General features: G+C 37.7%; 6 protein-coding genes across 9 annotated transcripts in view; 3 read left to right on the forward strand and 3 right to left on the reverse strand.

Annotated features, from left to right (window-relative positions):
* On the forward strand, nucleotides 90-975 carry LOC104793263. The gene has a single exon (XM_010519589.2). The coding sequence runs from the start codon at nucleotides 371-373 to the stop codon at nucleotides 776-778; it is 408 nt and encodes a 135-aa protein (XP_010517891.1). The 5' UTR covers nucleotides 90-370; the 3' UTR covers nucleotides 779-975.
* On the reverse strand, nucleotides 958-4,492 carry LOC104793262 (histidine protein methyltransferase 1 homolog). Its single transcript, XM_010519587.2, has 8 exons — nucleotides 4,148-4,492; nucleotides 3,466-3,643; nucleotides 3,151-3,213; nucleotides 2,639-2,705; nucleotides 2,450-2,550; nucleotides 2,012-2,056; nucleotides 1,444-1,923; nucleotides 958-1,347 (listed from the first exon to the last, which is right to left on the reverse strand). Exons 2-8 carry the CDS (start codon nucleotides 3,598-3,600, stop codon nucleotides 1,177-1,179), a joined length of 1,062 nt encoding a protein of 353 aa, XP_010517889.1. The 5' UTR covers nucleotides 3,601-3,643; nucleotides 4,148-4,492; the 3' UTR covers nucleotides 958-1,176.
* LOC104793264 (inositol transporter 1) lies at nucleotides 6,230-9,557 on the forward strand. Of its 2 annotated transcripts, XM_010519591.2 has the most exons (6): nucleotides 6,230-6,636; nucleotides 6,972-7,042; nucleotides 7,133-7,468; nucleotides 8,246-8,539; nucleotides 8,626-9,127; nucleotides 9,208-9,356. In XM_010519591.2, the coding sequence occupies exons 1-6, from the start codon at nucleotides 6,489-6,491 to the stop codon at nucleotides 9,252-9,254; spliced, it is 1,398 nt and encodes a 465-aa protein (XP_010517893.1). In that variant the 5' UTR covers nucleotides 6,230-6,488; the 3' UTR covers nucleotides 9,255-9,356. The 2 variants fall into 2 exon arrangements, with proteins under 2 accessions (XP_010517893.1, XP_010517892.1); XM_010519590.2 differs by having other exon boundaries at nucleotides 8,626-9,557.
* LOC104793266 lies at nucleotides 18,228-19,259 on the forward strand. Its single transcript, XM_010519594.1, has 2 exons — nucleotides 18,228-18,835; nucleotides 18,928-19,259. Exons 1-2 carry the CDS (start codon nucleotides 18,319-18,321, stop codon nucleotides 19,005-19,007), a joined length of 597 nt encoding a protein of 198 aa, XP_010517896.1. The 5' UTR covers nucleotides 18,228-18,318; the 3' UTR covers nucleotides 19,008-19,259.
* LOC104793265 (probable glutathione peroxidase 3, mitochondrial) lies at nucleotides 19,241-21,476 on the reverse strand. 2 transcript variants are annotated; one of them, XM_010519593.1, is made up of 7 exons: nucleotides 21,225-21,476; nucleotides 20,756-20,832; nucleotides 20,422-20,483; nucleotides 20,216-20,334; nucleotides 19,960-20,127; nucleotides 19,822-19,869; nucleotides 19,241-19,439 (listed from the first exon to the last, which is right to left on the reverse strand). In XM_010519593.1, the coding sequence occupies exons 1-6, from the start codon at nucleotides 21,387-21,389 to the stop codon at nucleotides 19,837-19,839; spliced, it is 624 nt and encodes a 207-aa protein (XP_010517895.1). In that variant the 5' UTR covers nucleotides 21,390-21,476; the 3' UTR covers nucleotides 19,241-19,439; nucleotides 19,822-19,836. The 2 variants fall into 2 exon arrangements, with proteins under 2 accessions (XP_010517895.1, XP_010517894.1); XM_010519592.1 differs by having other exon boundaries at nucleotides 19,241-19,444.
* LOC104793267 (biotin synthase) overlaps nucleotides 21,631-23,057 on the reverse strand; it is a 3,556-nt gene continuing 2,129 nt past the window's right edge. The window contains exons 5-8 of one of the 2 annotated variants that reach the window (XM_019226814.1): nucleotides 23,023-23,048; nucleotides 22,483-22,688; nucleotides 22,180-22,319; nucleotides 21,631-22,090 (exon numbers count right to left, since the gene is read on the reverse strand). In XM_019226814.1, the coding sequence (XP_019082359.1) occupies nucleotides 21,791-22,090; nucleotides 22,180-22,319; nucleotides 22,483-22,688; nucleotides 23,023-23,048 (672 nt within the window). In that variant the 3' untranslated portion in view covers nucleotides 21,631-21,790. The remainder of the gene's footprint in view (nucleotides 22,091-22,179; nucleotides 22,320-22,482; nucleotides 22,689-23,022; nucleotides 23,049-23,057) is intronic. The other variant, XM_010519595.1, reaches the window with a different exon arrangement.

Genomic DNA, 23,057 nt, shown 5'->3' on the forward strand with positions numbered 1-23,057 from the left:
GCTAGTGTTGAAGCACGTGAGATAAGAAAGTCTCATCGATGTTGTATTATTATCGACAGAGGGAGAAGTACAAGAAACAGAGTAAGTTTGAGATGGAGACATTCTTCTCCGAGAACTAACGAACCTTTCCGACCAAAATACCAAATTCTAGGCTTCGACAAGACAACGACTTGAGCTTCGATTTGGATAATAATTAATATATATGAGTAAATAAAAGGGTAAAAAATTAAAAATCCGAGCTTGGAAAAGAAGTAAAAAATCTCTTCTTTTTTTTATTTTCTCATTTAAATTAAAAAATCTCATTCTCCTCCGTCAGCAAACAAGGAGGAGAGATCATTTTGGAAATTAACCGATCGAGAAACCAAAACCGATGAATGGGACTCACCGTCACCATCTTCTTCAACTGGTCTTATCATGCCGTAAGATCACAGCGCAAGTGACTCAACCAGGATCCTCAACGATCGTAGCCATGGCTTCATCCTCCGAACAAGAGTTCCTAGCCAGAAGCCGTGCTAATCTCTACCGTTTCCCTCATTCCAACAATTTCTGGGACTCAAAGACCGCTTCACGCGTCGGTGAGAAGCTTGGCCTTCGTTTAAGAGAGCTTGGTGTCGACGCTGTCTCCATTAATGCAGACGAAGAGATCTCTCGACCCATTCATCATCGCAAGAGGGTTCTTCCGTTACTTGATTCCGTTCGTCGTACCGGTATCAGAGTCGACGGAACTGAGCAATTGAATGATGTTGGTGTTCCGGTTATTGTTATTCCCAGAAATTAGGGTTACCAATTTGGGGATTTTTTTGTTTTTGTTCGTACAGTTTCTTGTATTAGTGAGAGATTTTACAGAAACTAATTTGATTTATTCTCAAAGTTAAGAACTTCTTTGTCTCCCTTCATCATTTTTGTTTATGTAACAGTCAAAACTTCAATGTTCACTTTCAATATGTATAAACAGAAGAGAGGCAATTTTGCTTAGCCCAATTTTCATATAAATTTGAATCCTTACAAACATCAAATGAAGGAACCACCAAGAGAAATGAAGATTGGATCTTCTTCAGTTACATCATTGCATATATATAGCTACATTAAAGAAAAAAAAAATGTTTTTGTGTTTGACTTCTTCCTTTCAACTTACGTTGGCTGCAGAATGTTTTTGGTCACATGACTCATGAGTGCCTACTTGAGAAAGAACTTCCAGATATCTCTGTCTGTAGTTTCCTTAACCAAATGAGCTCCTAAGATCGTTTCTTCATCGACCAAGTTCCTCAAATGTCTCGTTCCACTGCTGAATCCTACGTACTGCTTCTTTGCTGCCAAATACATTACACCGTATGGCGGTCTCAAGCACTGTCTCAACATCAAAGCAACACAACCATCAATATAACCGGAAACAACCACTGAGTCAAGAACTAGAGAGAGTATGGTTAAAAAAATACAACCAACCTTCTTTATGAGAGAATATAGTTTCTTCAGAGAAGTAACCGAGTAAGGGATTTCGGTCATTAGTATAACATCATATCCACATTCTCCTCCTTGATCAGTCTCGTTGGCTCTTTCCCACGCTCTGCTTCCCGAGAGCTTCCTCGATTGCCTTGAGGAGAGATCTGGCTGTCCTGTAATGCTCCCGTCTTGGCTACTACATCCATCCATGAAATCTTCCTCTGAAAAGCTCAAGTTCATTGCAGGGATAGCTGGTTCAAGGACATCTGTTCTAATGATGGATAGAACAGTCGAGAGCTCTTCCCATTCTCCTGCATAAAAGCGAACAGATGCAGAGACGGCTTGTCTTGATGGTGTGAGTGGGCTTTCTGGCTGACGGCTTTGCCTGTCTCGAGCTTGCTCGAGGTTTGCAAGAACGTTTGGGATGGTTGTGCATCTTATTGTTTCTGCGCTGAGGTCTTGAAAGTGGACTGAGGAAGCACCCTTTAGAGAAAGCAAACAAGATTCAGTTATGTGAATGTTTTCTAGAAATGTGAAAGTAATAGCTACCTGGCAGTGACAGTTTACTTACTTTCAAGCAGGCAAATATCCCAGGAACTCCGTAATTACAACCTAGCTGTTCAAGTCACCATACAAAGGAAAAATATACTGATAAGTCATAACGCAAGGAATTGGAGTTTGTTCTCAAAATGGAACATCAATAACATCTTCACCACAGTACAACATTCAGAATAAAAACACTCAACAAATATGACATATGTATCAGGCCACCTAACTTGCAAGTGGAAATGGAACATGAGAGTAACAGGTTTGACCGTATTTGTAAACAATTTTAACAAAGCTACGGAGATATGATTTGTATATTACTGCTTATCTTGAATATATGATGCTCAATTGCAGGACATTGGAGGAGTATATAAGTGACAGACCACATTTTTTGTGTCATTTTTACGTTCAGTGAGATAAGCATTGCTTTCCTATAAAAAGAGTACATAAGAGAAGGGAGTACCTCAAGGACCCTTTTGCCCCTGAAACTAAGCTGTCCATCGCGGATTTCGTTTTTAAGGACATTAACAAGAACAATAGAGCTTTCCCAACTTTTCAGAGAGCCTACACAACATTATTTTAACTTCATACAGTTTATTATAATACATAAAGGGAGGAAAACATCAGATGCAAGTCCATGTCAAGTACATACCTTCATTTTTTAGAGAAGCAGTTTCTGAACCAGAGAGCCCGATCATATCCGCAACACTTACTTTTCCCTGCAACAAGTTGATGGTTACAATGCAAAAGGTTAGGATACTCTATACATTCCTACACTAGCCAATGGTTTAATATATAGCATGGGGGCTTTTAATCACCAGTTCTTGTCTTCACTATTGAATGACAGTTTATAAAGATCAAGCAAAATCGTGCACTTCTAGACATACTAGTTATAACATATAGTAGACTTATTTACAAGGTTCTCAAAGAAAAACAGTCTGGTTACTTTCTGTTTCACATTTTCACCAAGAAAAGGTAGTATATCCACTCTTAAAACATGTATTAGAATATCATCCTACCGCGTCACTGGTCCTTCCAGCAATCTCATTTCTTCATGTTAAATCTTGTAAAAAGATTTGATAACAAGTTTTTTTTTTAACTTTTATGTCTACTGCCTCAAAGCTTAGAAGTGGTTAACTATATTCAAATTTGCATATGTAGTACCTTAAAAACTTGTAAACCGAGCACATCTAGATTTTCCCCTGAATACCTGTGATGAGCTGCTGTCTACAAAAGAAAGAAACGAAAAGAGCATTAGAATTGCAAGGATGTTATAGGTCTATTCCATTCTCAAAATGTAAGAAACTCTTCATTTGTCTCGATTTTTTCAAAGTTTTTCGACATAAGAAGTAGTAGGTTAATATACATGGTGAATCCGAATATGCCCTGGAAAGGAAGAAGTCATAAGAAACTAGGCGGAACACTTCTTTGCTAAAACGTTATTATGATGATAAAACTAAACAACGAGCAAACAACAACCTTAGAAGGTATGATCTCAACAGCTGGTGTTGGAAGCTGCAAATCCTTCTCTTTCTCTGATAAAGCAGACACACCACCTCGGTCGTGAGGCAGCAAACCGGGCAAGCATTGTGCAAGCAACGATGGTGCACGCATTCTTTAGCTCTGAATTCTCAGTAACGTTCCAATGGTAAACAGTCTAAAATTATCAAAAAAAGATCTAACCTTTAGTAAACCTTTAGTAATAAGATCGACACTCTGAACTATAACACTAAACATTAAAACCCCAAAACCCTAGTCATCATGATTTCCACCAAACGCAGATGCAAACACATGATTCACATGAGTAGACATAAATGCTAAAGCAACTTTGAACAATATGCACCGATAAACTTAGTGACAACTCATATCGAAATTGGCAGACAAAGAAAAAGTCAAAATGGGAACTTTAAGATTCAAAACTAAGCCCAATTGCGAGATCCAAGCGAAAATCCTAAAATTGCTACACAACCTTACTATTAACCTGACAACCAAGGATCAAAAATCACAAATCAAAACCAGAAACCATCAACTAACAGTAGTTCTTCTTATAAGCCAAAATGAATCAAAAGTTTTTGACTTTAGTTTCAATTCTAAACGACCGACTAACCGTATCAAATGGAGAATTAAGAAAGTGAGAGCAAAGAAACTGAAATCTACTTACAGAGATAACTTGCTTATAGAGGATAACAAATTAGGAATTGATCAGCGGAGGAGGAGGAGGAGAAGTTCTCGTCACGAAATTGGATTCAGAAGGTAAAAAGATGAGAGTCTTCTCAGACACGGCGAAAATTTAGGGATCAACAGGAGCAACTAAGGTTGAAATTTCAGAGCAAAGCGATCTCTCACACGTTTAAAGCAAAAGACTTTACAAAAATAATGAATAATCTAAAAAGGAAAGACCAAGTTTGGCCAACCAACCAACAAAATCGAAGCTTCGGTTCAGACCCGCTGGTCCGCTTTTTGTACACCTTTCCCTTAACTATTTATGCTTCTGGTCCTTTTTATTCTTCGTAAATCCTCGAACCTACCACTTTCTTTTGTTCCTTTGGTCGTGGTGTGATTGGTCGCATTTACATGATCTCATTTCCTGGAAAATCGAATTTATTAATTCTCGTAAAAGACCAATGTATGGGCCTTAAAATTAAAAGGCCTCTATGTAATAGACATTAAGTCTAACTAACACATTTTTGGAAAAATACTGTTCAGCTCCTTTGGATTGAAATATTGTTCCAACTGTTCAGAAGTGGTGCATGCACTTTAGTTTTTTTAAAATATCAAATTAATACATAACGATCTAGGATTTACATAAACGCAATAAAGATCAAAACTGAGAGAGATCAATGTGTAACTGACATAAAGAAGTATATGGCTGAAAAAGCCAAGGCCTTGTCTGCCTTAAGTATTTTTTTTTTATTATTTTGGTATTTTTTTTCTCCTTTTGTTTATCTAATTAAATTTTGTTTGTTTTTTAAATTTGGAGAATGGGTTGGTGTGGTGTTCGGTTAATGGTTACAATATTATTCTTTACTTACATAAGTAAAAAAATAAAATGCAAAACCTAAGTAAAATATAAATAAAACATAAGTAAAATTTGACAAAAAAAAATAAAATAAAAAATAATAAGTAAAATATTTTTACATATGTATTTTCTAACAAATAAATCTGTCTCTTAAATGTCATAATATCTTTTTTTAATTGTTTCTTTGAAGTTAGAATACATAGCCTACCATGCCATTTTTTCAAAATCAGTTAGTAATATTCAATTTATTTTTTTGAGATGATCGTATTGTCTAGACAATTCACCCAAACATTAGAAGGAAGATGAAGGTAAGAATCCAACAAACAGATGATGACGATGTATGCTTGTTTTCCATATATTGCCATTGATCGACACAATTTCTAGTTGTAGTTTAGGGTACACACCGATTAGTTCCACCAAATGTTGGATGATAAACGTCTTACTAAAATCATCATAAGGAAGACGAGAATCAGAGAACATCTTGTAGGCAGAATTATAAAACATTCTTTTTGGTTGAATGTGTCAGCGAACTAATTTCTATATTCAGTATTAGTTAATAATATGCTAAAGATAGTCTACCATTTCATTTTTTCTAGATCAGTTAGCAATGTGCTAAAGATATCTCAATGACTCTTATTTGGATAGAAAATCATTTTTGCAATTTCCTACCCATGAAATATTTGTATGCTAAAATTTCCAATTACATAATAGGATAATAAACAAAGTATTAATTTATTAAATTTTGCGCAATAGGTTTAGAAGTTTGTGTTATCTAGATTATAGTTCGTCAATTTACTTATCGATCAGTGTTTTACTCGGAAGTCGTTGTAATAAACGTTTAAATCTAAAATGGTTATTTCATTCATTAAGACATGGTAATTATGTTTAGTATGGGTACATGTGCCTGTAGATACTAGTACTAGATAGAGCGTTCTAGGAGAGAGTGATTATACGCGCCTACGCATACAAAAGTGATTCATACTACACGTTGCACTTACGCGCGTGATGATCACTACAACAAAACCAACGGTAAAGATGAAATGTGAACAAAAACTAGAGGCTGGAAAAAAAGCGAGTAGAACAGATTTACATAAACGCGGAGAGTAACGCTTGTTTTGTTCGTTTTGAAATAAGACAACCTTATCCAGAGTAAGCTTGCCACGTGGCCACGTTTATTAAAAAAAAAAAACGTTATTGTCTGTTAGTAGTCTGTATCATATCGTCGTCTTCATAAACGTTTTTTCTTTATTTTCACGGCTTCGTTTGTGCCGCCACATTTTTACGACGGCGAGTTCCGAAATCCATTTTTTTTGCGGTATTATTCCGAAAGGGGGAAATCCAGATTTGGAACTTTTGTTGGTTAGGACTTGCAGAATCAGGGAAGAAAACAAGATTCCTTTCCATTTCAACCGATCGCAATTCATTGAAACTCCGGCGAAATCAGCAGATTTTTCTGGGTAGGGAGAAGAGTTAAATAAGAAAGATGACATTAACGATCCAAACCGCACCTGGGAGCTCCGGGTACTTGGATATGTTCCCTGAGAGAAGAATGTCATATTTTGGGAATTCTTATATTCTGGGGTTGACTGTAACTGCTGGAATCGGTGGCCTTCTCTTTGGTTATGACACAGGTCTCTCNTCTCTCTCTCTCTCTCTCTCTCTCTCTCTCTCTCTCTCTCTCTCTCTTACTGCCCATGGTTAACTATACTCCCGAATTCAGATCTTTTAGGCTTTAGATTTGATTTCTTTGCTGGCCCATTTGTTGGAATTTTGTAAATTGAATCGAATGTGGAGTCTTTTAATCTTAATTCTAATCTGCATTATTTGTCTCAAATAGATCTCTACTGTTGCCTAATTCTGATCATTGGTTAGGTGGGTATGAGTTAGAATTGTTTTTAGGTTTATGTCACTGAACTTGGTAGTGGCTTGTGTTCTCTAAAGCCTTTAAGAATTGTTCCTTTCACAGGTGTAATTTCCGGTGCCCTTTTGTACATTAAGGATGATTTCCAAGTTGTAAAGCAGAGCAGTTTCTTACAGGTATAGAAATCTCGCGTAGCCTCTTCCAAGCTTGCAACTTTCTGTGTTTAGTAGTGAGTGATCCATGACATGAAGAATGTTATACTGTAGGAAACTATTGTAAGTATGGCTATAGTTGGTGCAATGATTGGTGCTGCGGCAGGAGGTTGGATCAATGACTACTATGGTCGTAAAAAGGCGACTATGTTTGCTGATGTTGTCTTTGCAGCTGGAGCAATCGTTATGGCTGCTGCTCCTGATCCGTATGTTTTGATATCGGGTCGTCTCTTGGTTGGTTTGGGAGTTGGTGTTGCTTCTGTGACTGCGCCAGTTTATATAGCGGAAGCATCTCCATCAGAAGTGAGAGGTGGACTTGTGAGCACCAATGTATTGATGATCACCGGTGGACAGTTTCTTTCGTACCTCGTTAATTCTGCTTTCACACAGGTTAGTTAGTAAGACATATCTCTCCTCGCCATAAAAATAGTTTTGAATTTTGGTAAAGTTCTGTTACATCTACAGAGAGCAACAGCTGCTATCTTTGCAAGTGATTGACAATGCGCCATTCATGTTATGTTCATTGTAAGCATTCTAGGAATTCCCATACCTTTTCATCTATCTCTGCTGTAGATGATCAGGAACCAAGAAAGTTGATTACTGTGAATTCAGTATTTAAGTTTGCTTATGTTACCTAAACTGTTTTTATAACCTGAAATTAAACTAGACTAGAGATAGTGAGCACTGTTTGGTTTTTATTGTTGTTGACGTCTGTGGTCATCTATGTCTCATGCTGATGAAGTTAACAAAATCATGCTACAGTCTCGTTGAGGATGTCGTATCATTTGATTTTACATGATCTTTATGACCTTGATTTTGGTTTATCTCAATGCTCAAGTTTACTTTGCTGCAGTTCTTCATGTCCCGGCAGCTTATCTGTCATTTCACCATGACGGGAAAATAAGTCTATCCTGAGTTCCCACAAAGGTCACTCTTTGGTGGTCCTTTACATTAATCTTGTCATTTTGAAACTGATTTTCCATTATTCCAGTAAAACCAAGTGAATTTGATTTAGAAAACTGGAATGTTGTTATTGATCTTATGCAAATGTCGCTTGGTACTTCAAATAAGTGAGACCAGGTTTCTTATTGCTAAGAAACTATATAGAGAAAGCGAGATTTTGTTATTTAGAGATAGCTTCTGATTTCATGAGATCATTGTTGGCAGGTTCCAGGAACATGGAGATGGATGCTTGGTGTTTCAGGCTTTCCCGCTGTTATTCAGTTTGGTCTCATGCTTTTCATGCCAGAATCCCCTCGGTGGCTTTTCATGAAGAATCGTAAAGCGGAAGCCATCCAAGTGCTCACTAAAATGTATGACATCTCGCGGTTAGAAGACGAGATTGATCATCTTTCAGCAGCTGAAGAGGAAGAAAAACAAAGGAACCGCACTGTTGGTTACTTGGATGTTTTCAGATCCAAAGAATTGAGACTTGCATTTATTGCCGGAGCAGGGCTTCAGGTAAAGTAAATGTAGAATTTTGCAGTCTTTTGACTGATAAAATTATATGCGTTAAGATTTTGAAAGTACTGTCGAAATTTCTACAGGCGTTTCAGCAGTTCACTGGCATCAATACTGTAATGTACTACAGCCCTACAATAGTCCAAATGGCTGGATTTCACTCAAACCAGCTTGCTTTGTTCCTCTCACTTATTGTTGCTGCTATGAACGCTGCTGGAACAGTCGTAGGGATTTACTTCATCGATCATTGTGGAAGGAAAAAGCTTGCTCTCTCAAGTTTATTCGGCGTCATTATATCTCTCGTAATCCTCTCTGTCTCGTTCTTCAAACAACCTGATGCACCAAACGATGGAGGGCTTTACGGTTGGCTCGCTGTACTTGGCTTAGCTCTATACATTGCTTTCTTTGCACCGGGAATGGGACCGGTACCATGGACAGTGAACTCAGAGATATACCCACAACAATACAGAGGCATATGTGGAGGCATGTCAGCTACAGTTAACTGGATCAGCAATTTGATAGTGGCACAAACATTCTTGTCAATCGCGGAAGCTGCTGGAACAGGAACGACGTTCTTGATTTTAGCGGGTATTGCTGTTCTTGCGGTTTTCTTTGTGATTGTGTTTGTCCCTGAGACTCAAGGGCTAACGTTTTCGGAAGTTGAGCAGATTTGGAAAGAAAGAGCTTATGGAAATGTCAGCGGTTGGGGCAGTAGTAGTGATAGCAACAGCATGGAGGAGGAGGTGTTACTCGAGCAGGGATCTTCTTCTTGAGGATCTTGGACGGGTCATGACTAAACGTTGTGAAATCACATAGTAGTAAACCGGGATTGGTTCCGGTTTAGTTATCTGATATGTATGTGGTGTTGGAATTTTTAACTGTGTTTGTTGTAAATACATACATTTAGGGTCCACTTTGGTACCCAATCTCTTTCAATGTCTTATGATCTAGAGATTTGTTGTCTGCAAATCTCTATGATGCATATGTGTCTATGAGAAAAACGGTACGTTTGTTTTTGCCACTAAGGATGAGCGGAGAGATAAGTCGACAAAAGCATTGTATAGATGAATGTTAATGCACAAACATAAGACTTGTCTTTAAGAACTGTGTTCCATTGAATATAGATGAACTGTCTTTTTTGTCAAAACATTAATTGAGAGGAAAATTAAGGGAGATAGAAAAAGAACACTAAATTTGTAGTGGACACGGCAATCAAATTAGGGACATAGAAGGGCCACCAAAATGTATGATTGGATTGGATAATGTGCAACGTATCATTCGTGTTGTCTTATGTGTCACTATACAAACAATGTAGGTTTGTGTTCTGGTAACTCAATGCTATTTGTGTCAATGGTTATTTTATCACTTTCTCGATTCTTTTTGTTCTTATCTGAATTATATGATCTTCTTTTTAGACATAGTTATCTAGTAGTAGTTGAAATGAGTTCAATCAAATTCGACTTTTCCCGAGTATATCTTTTGAGTTCAATAACTATTAGTATAAGTTTAGTTTGAGTTTTGATTTTTAAGATTACCAAAAAAAAGATTCACAACCTATTATGAGCCAGGGCTCATATGTGTAGTTAACATATAAATGTTGTATATTTGGGTTATTTCCATACTTTAGTATTAGGTTAAATATTGTAAGCGTATATAAGACATTGCCTACATATCTTGAGAAATAAGAAAACCTTTTATACCGAATAAGGTTTTTGAAATGGTATCAGAGCTAAACTTAAAATTTTAGGTTCATCGATCATCTATACTCATACTTGTTAAAGCTTAAATTCTTTGTTTTATTTTCTCTTTTCCTTGACCTTAGTATACTTGATCATTCTGTCGGTATACATATCTTAAAATCATGTCAGAGGAAAACTCTGTTTCTAAGATGAGTTCTTCTCTGTCCTCCGGATCCAAGGCATGGGTTGAGTCGGCACGGCGTCAGATCGATCTGTATGATCTCTCTGCTGGAGATAATCTCGGGTCTGTGATTTCACAACCACAACTTCGTGGCCCTAACTATGACGAGTGGGCAATGAACCTTCGACTTGCCTTACGGGCAAGAAAGAAATTTGGTTTTGTGGATGGTACGATCCCTCAACCTAATGATGATTCCGATGATCTTGAAGACTGGTGGGCAAATAATGCCATGGTGGTCTCTTGGATCAGACTCACAGTAGCACCATATTTGAGCAGCTCTTTGTCTCATCATGAAATCGCTCATGACCTATGGTCTCAAATACAAAAGCGGTTTTCTGTGAAGAATGGACAGAGAGTACAACATATTAAGACTGAGTTGGCAAATTGTCAGCAAAAGGATCGGCTGTTGAGGCATATTATGGGAAGCTGACCAAGCTATGGACGAGACTTGCGGATTTTCAACGCGCAAAGACGGTTGAAGAAATTGCGAAACAACGTGAAGGAGATAAGCTGCATCATTTTTTGATGGGGCTCGATGAAAGTCTGTTTGGGGCTGTCAAGTCTTCTCTTCTTTCCCGTGATCCCCTTACGTCTGTTGATGAGGCATATCAGGTTGTCATGCAAGATGAGGAATCTAAGCGTGCTAGTTGATTGTTGGAAACACGGAATGAAGGAGCTAGTTTCGCTGTTCAAAGTGCTCCTCGTATGGCTATGTCATCACCATTGCGTGATCCGTCTGCGTTATGTACGAGTTGTGGGCGGAAAGGACATTTAGCTGATCATTGTTTTCGCAAGACCGTTTATCCATGGTGGTGGGGTGATCGGCCACATTCTAAACTGCCCACTACTCCGCAAGGTGGTTCTGGCACTTCCGTTGTCGATCGTCGAGTGACAACTATTCCTCCAAAGCGTGTTGAGACACCTCAAGTCCATCATGTCACGACATCGTCACTGGCGTTTGTGGGCTTTACATCGATCACGGAGTCAGATCGTGTGGGGTTTAGTGGTTTGAGTGATCAAGAGTGGAAAAAGCTAAAGGACATGCTGAATACAAAGAAAGCTAGTACTAATGATCACCTTTCGGGTAAGTTTTTCATTGAATCTTGGATTATTGACACCGCTGCATCGAATCACATGACGGGTAGTCTTGATTTTCTCTTGGATGTTCGTGATATGGCACCTATGTTCATAAAATTGCCGGATGGTCGGTTCACTATTTCGACTAAGTAAGGGACAGTTTCTCTTGGGTCTCATCTTCAGTTACTGAATGTGTTTTTTGTTGATGGGTTGCAATGTCATCTTATATCGGTTTCTCAGTTAACTAGAGATAGGAGCTGTATCTTTCAAATATCTGATAAGATTTGTGTTGTTCAGGACCGCATCACACAGACGGTGATTGGAGCGGGTGAACAAGACAATGCTCTGTATTTTTACCGAGGGATGGTTTCTACAGTGGTGACACGAGCTTTGGCTCAGCAACCTAAGGACGTATGGCACCGTCGTTTGGGATACCCCTCGTCCACGACCATGGAGCTGATGCAGTTTTCTGATTCTAGTAGTAGTAGTAATGTTTTTGATTCCAAAACATGTGACGTTTGTATTCGTTCCAAGCAAACACAAGACTCTTTTCCTTTAAGCATTAATAAAACTTCTGCGGTTTTTGATCTAGTTCATTGTGATTTATGGGGTCCGTATCGGACAACGACAATCTGTTGCTCTCGATTTTTTCTCACTATTGTTGATGATTATTCTCGTGCTGTGTGGCTTTCTTTGTTGCCAAACAAGTCTCATGCTGCTTCTACTTTGCGGGATTACATTTCTATGGTTGAACGGCAGTTCACCAAGCAAGTAAAAACTATTCGAAGTGATAATGGGTCCGAGTTTCTGAGTCTCGGTGGTTTTTCTGTGAGAGAGGCATAATTCACGAGACTTCTTGTGTTGGTACTCCGCAACAGAACGGAAGAGTCGAACGGAAGCATCGACACATACTTGATGTTGCACAGGCTTTGCGGTTTGAAGCTCATCTTCCGGTGGAGTTTTGGAGCTATTGTGTTCTTACGGCAGGTTATTTAATTAATAGAACGCCTATAGTGGTTTTACAAGGTAAGACTCCTTTCGAGATGCTTTACAACAGACCACCGCCTATGAATCATTTACGAGTGTTTGGTTGCTTATGCTATGCTCATAATCAACGTCATGGCGGCGATAAGTTTGCTTCTCGGAGCAATCGTTCGGTTTTTCTTGGTTACCCTTACGGGAAGAAGGATTGGAAGATATATGATCTTGAGAGTGGTGCGATTTCTACATCCCGTGATGTTGTGTTTCTTGAGAATGAATATCCTTTTGCTGACGTTTCTTTGGAGTCTGCTACACCGGATGACAATGACGATGATGATTTTTTAGCGCCGGTTTTGGTTTCGACTCTGCCTACTGCAGTTGAGCTTGCTGATAGTCCTCTTGTTGAGGTCTCGGGGATCACACCTGATCCTACTATACCGGATATCTCTTCTCCGGCATCTCCTCCTGTGAGTCCTACGCTGTCTACACCGGAGAGTGAGGTATCTCTTTCTCCGATATCCCCGGTATCTCCCGATGTCTCTGCTGAGACTTATGAGTGTATTATCTCTTCTGTTAATGAGGATGATGATGCTGCTCCTATGAGAAAAGGATGTCGTTTGAAGTTTAAATCTAAACGTCTTGATGGTTATGTGACTAACACGACTCATTTGGAGCATGAGGATGTTTTATTTGAATCTAGTTGGTATCCGATTGACTCTTATGTTGATTGTTCTCAGTTCTCGGCTCATCATCGTGCGTTTCTTGCTGCGATAACTGCTGGTGTTGTTCCTCGCACATGGGCTGAGGCTTTCGAAGATGAAAATTGGCGTGAAGCAGTTCGTGTTGAAATCATAGCTCTTTAAGATCAAGGTACGTGGACGGTTGAAACTTTGCCTCCAGGGAAGAAAGCTCTTGGTTGCAAATGGGTGTTTACGTTGAAGTACCGGTCTGATGGAACGTTTGAGCATTACAAGGCTCGTCATTTTGTTCTCGGTAATAATCAGACTGAGGGTCTAGATTATAAGGAGACTTTTGCAAATGTGTGTAAGATGACGACGGTGCGGTCATTTTTGGAGGTTGTGGTTTCTCGAGATTGGGAAGTGCATCAAATGGATGTCCATAATGCTTTCCTTCATGGTGATTTGGAAGAAGAAGTGTTCATTCTTCCTCCTCCGAGTTTTCGTACTGCTGATAAAAACCAAGTATGTCGTCTACACAAGTCTCTTTACGGTCTAAAACAAGCGCCTCGTTGTTGGTTTTCGAAGCTTTCTACTGCTCTTAAGGATTATGGTTTTACTCAGAGTTTAAAGGACTACTCTTTGTTCACATTTGCTGCCGATGATCATCGCATTCATGTCTTTGTCTATGTTGATGATCTTATTGTTACCGGGAGTTCATCTATGGTCATTACTGATTTTAAAGAATATTTAAGTTCTTGCTTTCATATGAAGGATCTTGGTATCTCTAAGTATTTTTTGGGTATTGAAGTTGCTCGAAACTCAATAGGGATGTATCTCTCTCAACGCAAGTACAAGCTTGATATTATTTCTGACACGGGTTTACTTGGCGCCAAACCGGTTTCTCATCCGATAGAACAAAATCATCATTTGGCTACAGTCGATGGTGAGTTGTTGCCTAATCCTTTTCGCTATCGACGTTTAGTTGGTCGTCTCATTTATCTTGCTGTGACTCGACCGGATCTCTCCTATACAATCCATTTTTTGTCCCAGTTCATGAATGCTCCAAAGGTGGAACATTGGCAGGCTGCTTGTCGTGTTGTTTGTTACCTCAAGGGTAATCCGGGTCAGGGTATTTTACTTTGAGTTGGCACTGATCTTCGTCTCTCGACGTGGTGTGATGCTGATTATAACGGTTGTCCGTTGCAACGGCGATCACTAACTGCGTGGGTTATTCAGTTGGGCGGATCTCCGATTTCTTGGAAGACACGGAAACATGATGTTGTCTCTCGTTCTTCGGCTGAAGCCGAGTATCGTGCCATGTTGGAGACTGTGTGTGAGATTTTGTGGTTGCGGGAGGTTCTTTTCTCCATGGGTGTTGATTGTTATGCTCCGGTGCCACTCCATTGCGATAATGAGGCTGCTATTCACCTGAGTAAGAATCATGTTTTCCATGAAAGGACGAAACATATTGAGTCGGACCGTCATTTTATTCGGGATGAGATTGTTAAAGGGGTTATTGCTCCTCAGCATGTTTCGACCAAGGTTCAGTTAGCTGATATTCTTACAAAGGCGCTTGGTCGCAAGGAGTTCGATGAGTTTTTCCTCAAGCTGGGTATTCGTGATCTCCATACTCTAGCTTGCGGGGGTATTATGAGCCAGGGCTCATCTGTGTAATTAACATATGAATGTTGTATATTTGAGTTATTTCCATACTTTGGTATTAGGTTAAATATTGTAAGCGTATATAAGGCATTGCTACACATCTTGAAAAATAAGAAAACCTTTTATACCGAATAAAATATCTCCTATCATATAATATCTCCTATCATATAAATTTCTTCCAATGATATTTATCAAACTTTTTTTCTTCAAGATTGTCAACCCGTGGGTAAAAAAAGACCTCATTCGTAATATCACCCGTGAATGATAGATAAAAATAAAAATTATAAAGGATAGTAGAAGAGGAAGGAGAAGAATATGTGGTATAGAGAACAAATGATAATGATGGAAATGGGACCAAACTGAACATGAATGTCGTGAAGACCAAAGAGAGAGTGGGTGTAAAATGTGGTGCTGATTGATTTGTTGAGCCGAATAACCAAAAAAAAAAAAAAGGAAATGGGGACATGTGAGTTGTTGGGTCTCTTCTTGTCTCTATTTCAAGTGGTGAGCCCCCCCTCTCTTGATCCCTTTAGCCCTTTAATTTCTTATCGTAACTGTCCACGTGGCGTCTCCCCTGCCTTTTGTCTTCTTCTCTCATTCACATGTGATTCTCTGTTCTGCTTCCACATTTATAAACCCCTAGCTTACACCCTTCCTCCACATGCTTTGTTAAATTGTTTACATCACCACAATTATTGAAATTAAACTAACTTCTTTTGAACTTAAAAAAGTAATCTCACTTGCTTCTGACTTAAGTTAATTTATCCAACAAAAGTTAGATGAACTAGAGACTTCTGACTTTTGTATCTCGTGATCCTTCTTCTCTTTTTGGATATAGTTACATGAACTAGAGAATGGGTAGAATTTGTGGTTATATGTGCTTTCCTTTTGTAAGAATTACAACTTTCTTTTGTTAAGTACCGAAAATTGCAATTTGAATGAAATAATACTTTATACCAATTTAAATCAACATACAATTAAATTATTTAGTGAACAAGAATCGCATTTATTATACACTCTTCGCAGCGCCATATACACTACCTCAATCATTTGGAGCCTTTCGTTCTGTAGGAACAAATTGTATGGGCAACTTATGGTTTGGCTTCTATATACCATGCAAACTAGCTATGCCCTATTATCTTGCTTTTATATTGACTATACATATATCCCACATGGCAAAGAAGTATGATGTTTTTGTAATTATACCATGTCATGTGACCATCATCGTCATGACATAAATGACATGAATGTCAGATATATTAACATGACACGTTTGTCTCCATCTAACGCCGGCGCACCATATATCAAAGTCATGTTAATTGGTCAATGAAGCCAAATTAGAAATTTGGACCACGATAAGCAAAAGCTGGACCACGATATGAATTTTCTTTCATAGTTTAATTTTTCCATTAGAAATTTCGAGAAGCAATCTTCTTTTGGCTTCTACAATAGTTCTTCTTTATGATTTCTTATGTTTGTATATTTAGCTGTTTACAGCAAAGAGTTTTCGTACAAAATTTATTAGGATTGGTTTACCTACTTAGATTATTAGCAGAAAGGAGTTTTATTTATTATTAAACCAATGATTACATAGTATTATATATGGATTTAAAATTCTTATAAATCAAACTCAATTATTATCTCCGCTTTGAATACATAGTTGCTACTTTTGCTAAGCAAACACATTCACTAATCCATGATATTAAGAAAAAAGCTCGTTATAAACCACAATATCTAATAATAATAAATAGATGGAATAGATATATACTCTTTTTGAGTTCTTTCTGAAAACATATAACATACATATATGTTGTAAAGTGATACAATACATCAAACATGAGTCATGACTAACTAAAATTTAAAATCGCTGAAGTAATTAAGTATACAAAGTAATCATTACAAAAATAACAATAAATAAAATTGATTAGCGATGGATGCAAATAATTTTGACTCGCTTTGGCATTCCACGGGTTAGCTTCACCGCACTAACTTCATCGCACGCCAAAAACATATGTCGATCAAGCTATAGAAGGATAGAAGAGCCACACTATTGATTCGATATATACAAAATAAAATAATAATAGTAAAAAAACAAATGTTATTGCGGAATCTAAAGTTACTTGTCGTATTAAAAATTTGTTTTTAAGTCGTAGGGAAATGTAAAATTGACGTGGCGCATCTCGAGGCCAACGAATTATTGGCAGGCCGAAGGTGAATTGTTTTATAATTAGATTTGTATATAACTCATTATTTTATCTAGTAGTTTAGTCTTTCACCAACATAATACCAAAGTTCTCTATTAAATTGATTAGACTCTTTTTATTAATGTTGAGTGCAATAATCTGTTTTCATAGAATAAAGTAAACTGCAGCAACCTAACAAGTTTGGAGCAACGACTTCTTGTTGCGGTCGCGAGAAGTTAGATACGAAATATGTGTGCATACATAACTACCCTATATGACTAAACATGTAACATTAAATATATATAGTACATAATTAGTATTGCTTTGCGCATTTCGTTTTTGTGTTTAAATTTTCAACAAATTTTACTTAAGGAACTAAAACTGATATGGTATATACAACCAATTTATATAGAGATTTATCTCTTGGTGTTGGAAATATTGGAATCACTTGCGATGGTAATAATGGATATCACATTATCAACCAATGATAGTCTAAAACTTAAATAAAGTTTGCAAAAAAAAAAAAAAACTTTCTATATATATGGAAATATTTTGCTAATGTAAGTCGAAAAACTGTTATCAAAAACTTATTTAAACCGTTTTATGAATGAATTAGTAGTCTTTTTGTAATCTTATAAAACGGTTAAATGAAGTATGAAGGTACGTAGTCTCTCCAATTTCGTTTAATATTGTTGAGAAAAATAATCAGCGATGAGTTGTAGATCAATATATTTTTGTTTGTCAACAGAATTTTAGATTTGTTAAGATTAAGTTTAACCTCCACACGTAAGCTAAGTCTCTCTAGCTTCTAAACTACATTTTGATGAAGAAGCTGTGTAAAGTGTAAACTAATGTCCAATTCGTTAAGAGTTTCGAAGTAATATTTGATAATTACACATCTAATACGTAATTAACTAATTAAGGGCTAAAAAAGCGGTGGAGGAATAATAATAATTGGTGGAAAAGGTGCTCTCTGACGACGATTCGATGATCTAGATTCTAGCCGCACATGGTGGTCCCCAATTTTACTCATACATGACCATCTTATATCATCGCATACACATACATGATAACAATAACATACATAAATTGATTAGTGACCACATGATGATTAGAAAGAGACAAAAATAAAAATAATTGCCGCCCGATAAAATAGCTTCTTTATAAAGCAACACTTCTTTCTTCTTTCTCTCTTCACTTTTCTTTTTTTTTTTCACCTTTTCACACCCTTCCCAAACAAAACAAAAAACAGAGGAGACTCACAAGTCACAACACAATGTGCGACTCAGATCTTCCTCTCTCTCGTTGTTCTTCCTACGAAGCTGACGCTGATTCCGACAGCGAGATCTCTACTACATCCAGTTTCAGTTCTTGTTCTTACAGTGGATCTGATGAAGAAGAAGAGTTCGACAATGGCTTTGGTGTTTCACAGTCCAAGAAGCAGACGAAGAAACTGGAGAAGAAGAAGAGCAATGTCTTGTTAGAAGGCTACGTTTTAGATTCGGCGGTCAACGATGATTTGAAGAGAACCAAGAGTTTAACTGACGATGATCTCGAGGAGCTTAAGGGTTGCGTAGATCTTGGATTTGGTTTCAACTACGAGGAGATCCCTGAGCTTTGTAATACTTTACCTGCTCTTGAGCTTTGTTACTCCATGAGTCAGAAGTTCATCGATCAAGATCATCATCATCATCATCACCATTCTTCTTCTTCTTCTTCTTCCCCGGAGAAGAAATCGCCGGTTCTTGATTCTCCTGTTAGTCCTATTGCTAGCTGGAAGATCTCTAGTCCTGGTAAGTCTCAATCTTTTCAAAGTTCTTTTCAATTGCATTTTATAGGTTTTTGTTTTGGTTTTCTGATTATGTTTTTTTTTGGGTGAAAACAGGTGATAATCCTGATGATGTTAAAGCAAGGTTGAAATTTTGGGCACAAGCTGTGGCCTGTACTGTGAGATTATGTACTTGATAAAGAGATTTGGATTTTGATCAATCAAAAAGTTCAGGAATCAACGGACGGGGGAAGGAAGATGATTGAACAAGTTTGCAGGAGTGAAATCTCTTTAAGAGACTGGACCTGCTTGGATACACCCATTGTTGTAAAGCTCTTTGTTCTGACTGTATGTATAAAAGGATTAATGATCAACCAAGATTTTGCTTAGGACATTGTTGTAATTGATGATTACAAATAATAAGAGGAAATAAATGAAACTTTGTTCTTTATTGATATTTCATAAACATATTTGGGGTCTTGTTACAGAACATGTGGTTCACAGATTCAAGCAAGCATCTTCTTTGGCATGAATGGTGTCAGATAAAACTTACAGGTAGGTACGGGATAAGTATAGAAGTGGCTCTCATTCTCAGTATCAGACATGTTTGATACGATGCTTTTGCTCTTCTGTCCTGCACCAAACGGTCCACATTATATATTCCTTCATCTCCATCCATGAGCATTTCCAGAGAAAATAGTTCTGATTCTTGGACTTAAATGTGTGTTACCAATTTCACAAGATTCTGTTGCTTCTATGTTTCACCCATGAGCTTGGAAGAATTATTACAAACCTAACTGTCCCTAAGAGTTTGGCAACAGTTGCATTCCAGGTTCTATCTACAGATATATATATATATATATATATATATATGTTCACATGCTACATAGAACTTTATCTAACCCTTTATAACTTACAACCTATGAATTAGTTTCTTGTCTTATTCCAGAGAGGGAAGCGAGATTTATCTGATATAGATAGATATCATTGGGGGCTAGCACAAAAACTCACCTTTAACTATTATGTTCAAGCAGATTCCAATAGCTTCACTATGTCCTTCTGCGAAGAGAAGAGCGAGAAAACTACAGAGTAAGATCCTTAAATGATTAGAGAAATGATAGCAATGTAAGAGGGGAAACTTCTACTGACCTCAATTTCAAGAGGTGATGTAGTTGGAGCATATCGGTCCACAACATTTCCTTGTTTGTCTACCAGAAACTTTGCGAAATTCCACTTGATTGAATCACCAAACAATCCTCCTTTTTGTTCTTTTAAGAAATTGTAAAGGGGAGAAGTGTTCTTTCCATTGACTTCAATCTTGCATTAGAAAAGAAGACATGTAACAACTACAAAGATATGAAACCGTGTGAGAAAATTTGAGACACAGTGCAAAAGTTTTTGAGACCTTGTCAAAGATTGGGAATTCTGCTTTGAATATATTGCAAACTGTTTCCTTGATCTGTATGTTGCTACCTGGCTCTTGGCTGCCAAATTGGTTGCAAGGAAATGCTAAGATCTCAAGCCCTGAAACGATGTTTCCCTCAATAATTAACAAATATTCCATTAGTTATAATAAGCCTAAGAAAGCCACAGCAAGATAAAGAGACATACCTTGAGATTTGTACTTGGCATACAAAATGTTCAACTCTTTGTAGTTTCCATGTGTTAGACCACTGCTCATATATGACAACAAGATTCTAAATATAATGTCATCATAAAGCCACATTATATGCAACGCTTCTGTAACTCTGTAAGTCATTGTATCATCATCACACTAGATGGTAGAGTAAGCATCATCCATGAGTTATGCAATTCCTAACATAACCTATAAATGATGCAACAGAATCTCTCTCCACATGAGACGGTTCGAGTAGGACAATACAGTTTGTGAGGATTTAGGAGATGGAATATGTATTTCTGAAGAACTAAATAGTTATTAGCGTACCACTTAGAGGCTACATTGACGATAAGAAGCACTTTTCCTGTGAACTTGCTCAAAATCACATCTTTACCTTCGATGTCCTGCATTTTCCATTGGAGACATTCTGATACGGAGCTATAGTGTTCTGATAAATAAGCTTGTAGAACTCATGAACTTAAACGGTAGGGTGTCATTACAAGATTCAGTTAAAGAGCAAAACACAAAACAAAGCCAGCTAACACTAAACGAAGGCACTCATCTAGATTCCGTAACTTAGGCTAAATCCGCAGTAAAACATAAAATTTTCATAAATAAAACATCAGCAATTACGATATTAACATCAATCTCTTTGATTTCCTATTAAAAATCACATCTTTGTACTCAAATTACAAATCAATTCAATCAAGTCGAATGACAAATTCAGAATCAGGACTAAACCTCGACGCCACGTGAACTACTGGCTTCTAAATATGCCAAGTTTAGCTGATGATACCTTAACGGAAATGTTGTAGATGGAACTGGACGATTGTTCAACAGTGGATGAAGAAGAAGAAGGGTATCTGTAGAGGTAGAAGACAAAGGCTAGAAACAAGAAGAGAATCAACTTTTTAGTCTTAGAGGGAGTTCGATGATTGACCCATCTGCTTGATTTAGGCATCGCAACAACTCTGTTTAGTCTTCTCTTTCGTGAACAAGGACGACGATCTCAGAACAGAACAGAACACAACAAGCATGATGACTTGGTATTACTATTTAGTAATATCTGAAGCTTTAATAGGCTTTACATGGGCCACGATTTAGTTGTTAAGCCCATATTAGCCTTGAAAACACTATTGCTAACTTCTAATTATAAATAGTAGATTTAATTGCACCTTTTCCCTTCAACTTTGATCACACTCTAGAATAACAAGTCTTACTTTCAGATGAAAATCTAGACATATATGAATAAGGATTAACGAACAGTGGTATCACAAAACCGTCCACTCATGCTACATGGTAAATGGGACTGCTTTATAGTGTCCCGACTCAAAAAAAAAAACACTGAAGTGGATAATAATACTAGTGAGTAGCGGAAGCAACTTCCTCGAAGTTCTCTGATTCAGAATCATCTTCAGAGAAGCTTGGCGGTTTAGGAGTGAGGCCTAATGTCTTGAACATGAGCTGGTCAGCGTCAAAATCATTGTTGGGTGTGGTTAAAAGCTTCTCACCGGTGAAGATAGAGTTTGCACCAGCAAGGAAACAGAGAGCTTGTTCGGGCATTGAGAACCGGACTCTCCCAGCAGATAACCTCACCATTGCTTTTGGCATTACGATACGTGCGGTTCCAATCATCCTGATCATTTCCCATATCTCAACCGGCTGCAAAAACACAAAAGGTTTTCAAATCCCTTTACCATCATAATGTAGCTATGACTTGCATTTTGTGCTTTTGGATTGTGGAGATTTACCTTCTGGTTTTCAAGAGGAGTGCCTTTCACTGCAAGCAGCGCATTGATGGGAACACTCTCGGGGTGAGAGGGAAGTGTTGCTAGTGTGTGTAACAACCCTACTCTGTCCTCCTCTGCCTCTCCAAGCCCTATGATTCCTCCTGTTCATCGGTTAAGAGAAAAGACTTTAGAACACATTTGTTGTTCTTATCCATATGGATTTTATCAAATCAACAAATATTAGGGAATAGTGAGTGTAATGATCAAGATGGAGACAGGTTTTCGTATGGTGTCAGAATTTCTTTGTTTTCATATCGAAGTTACCTGAACAGACGTTGATTCCAGCATCACGAACATGCTCAAGAGTTTCAAGGCGATCATCATAACTTCTAGTAGTGATAACGTTTGGGTAGTACTCTCTTGAGGTATCAAGATTGTGGTTATACGCAGTTAGGCCAGCCTTCTTTAGCTCTAATGCTTGTTGTTTCTCAATCATGCCTAAGGTGCAGCAAACTTCCATCCCCATGCCTCTGTTGCAAAGTGAGAGTCAAGAGACTATATTCAACATCTTGTTCACTTTTCTCACGGATCCAAGTTCACTTTGACAGGATTACTTTAACAGATAAAATGATAAAATCACTCAACAGATTCATTCAAAAACCAATAAAAAGAATGCACAACACTTTTTTAGTAATCGTAGCCTGTGAATCATATTTTAGGCTATAGAGCAGTTGCTTTAATACGGAAAGCAGTTGCAAGAAGATCATATGTAATAGAAACAAGGAGATTTAAAATGAAAGTCCAACTTAAAAAGGTATTATAATAACTCCTCAGGTATTGCCAACAATAGTAAGGGAAAGGTACCTTATTTCTTTGATGTATTCAAGTATTTGGCTGAA

Source organism: Camelina sativa, chromosome 6 (genome assembly GCF_000633955.1).
Source record: "Camelina sativa cultivar DH55 chromosome 6, Cs, whole genome shotgun sequence".
NCBI lineage: Eukaryota > Viridiplantae > Streptophyta > Magnoliopsida > Brassicales > Brassicaceae > Camelina > Camelina sativa.

Coding starts and splice junctions, on each gene's coding strand:
- LOC104793263 (XM_010519589.2), top strand. CDS start 371: ATGAATGGGACTCACCGTCACCATCTTCTTCAACTGGTCTTATCATGC.
- LOC104793262 (XM_010519587.2), bottom strand. CDS start 3,600: ATGCGTGCACCATCGTTGCTTGCACAATGCTTGCCCGGTTTGCTGCCT. Junction 3,214..3,465: donor TTGAGATCATACCTTCTAAG/GTTGTTGTTTGC, acceptor TTTCTTTTGTAG/ACAGCAGCTCATCACAGGTA. Junction 2,551..2,638: donor TGCTTCTCTAAAAAATGAAG/GTATGTACTTGA, acceptor AATGTTGTGTAG/GCTCTCTGAAAAGTTGGGAA.
- LOC104793264 (XM_010519590.2), top strand. CDS start 6,489: ATGACATTAACGATCCAAACCGCACCTGGGAGCTCCGGGTACTTGGAT. Junction 7,043..7,132: donor AGCAGAGCAGTTTCTTACAG/GTATAGAAATCT, acceptor GTTATACTGTAG/GAAACTATTGTAAGTATGGC. Junction 7,469..8,245: donor TTAATTCTGCTTTCACACAG/GTTAGTTAGTAA, acceptor CATTGTTGGCAG/GTTCCAGGAACATGGAGATG.
- LOC104793266 (XM_010519594.1), top strand. CDS start 18,319: ATGTGCGACTCAGATCTTCCTCTCTCTCGTTGTTCTTCCTACGAAGCT. Junction 18,836..18,927: donor CTGGAAGATCTCTAGTCCTG/GTAAGTCTCAAT, acceptor GGGTGAAAACAG/GTGATAATCCTGATGATGTT.
- LOC104793265 (XM_010519593.1), bottom strand. CDS start 21,389: ATGCCTAAATCAAGCAGATGGGTCAATCATCGAACTCCCTCTAAGACT. Junction 20,833..21,224: donor TCTACAACATTTCCGTTAAG/GTATCATCAGCT, acceptor TGGAAAATGCAG/GACATCGAAGGTAAAGATGT. Junction 19,870..19,959: donor CATCACCTCTTGAAATTGAG/GTCAGTAGAAGT, acceptor TTCTCTTCGCAG/AAGGACATAGTGAAGCTATT.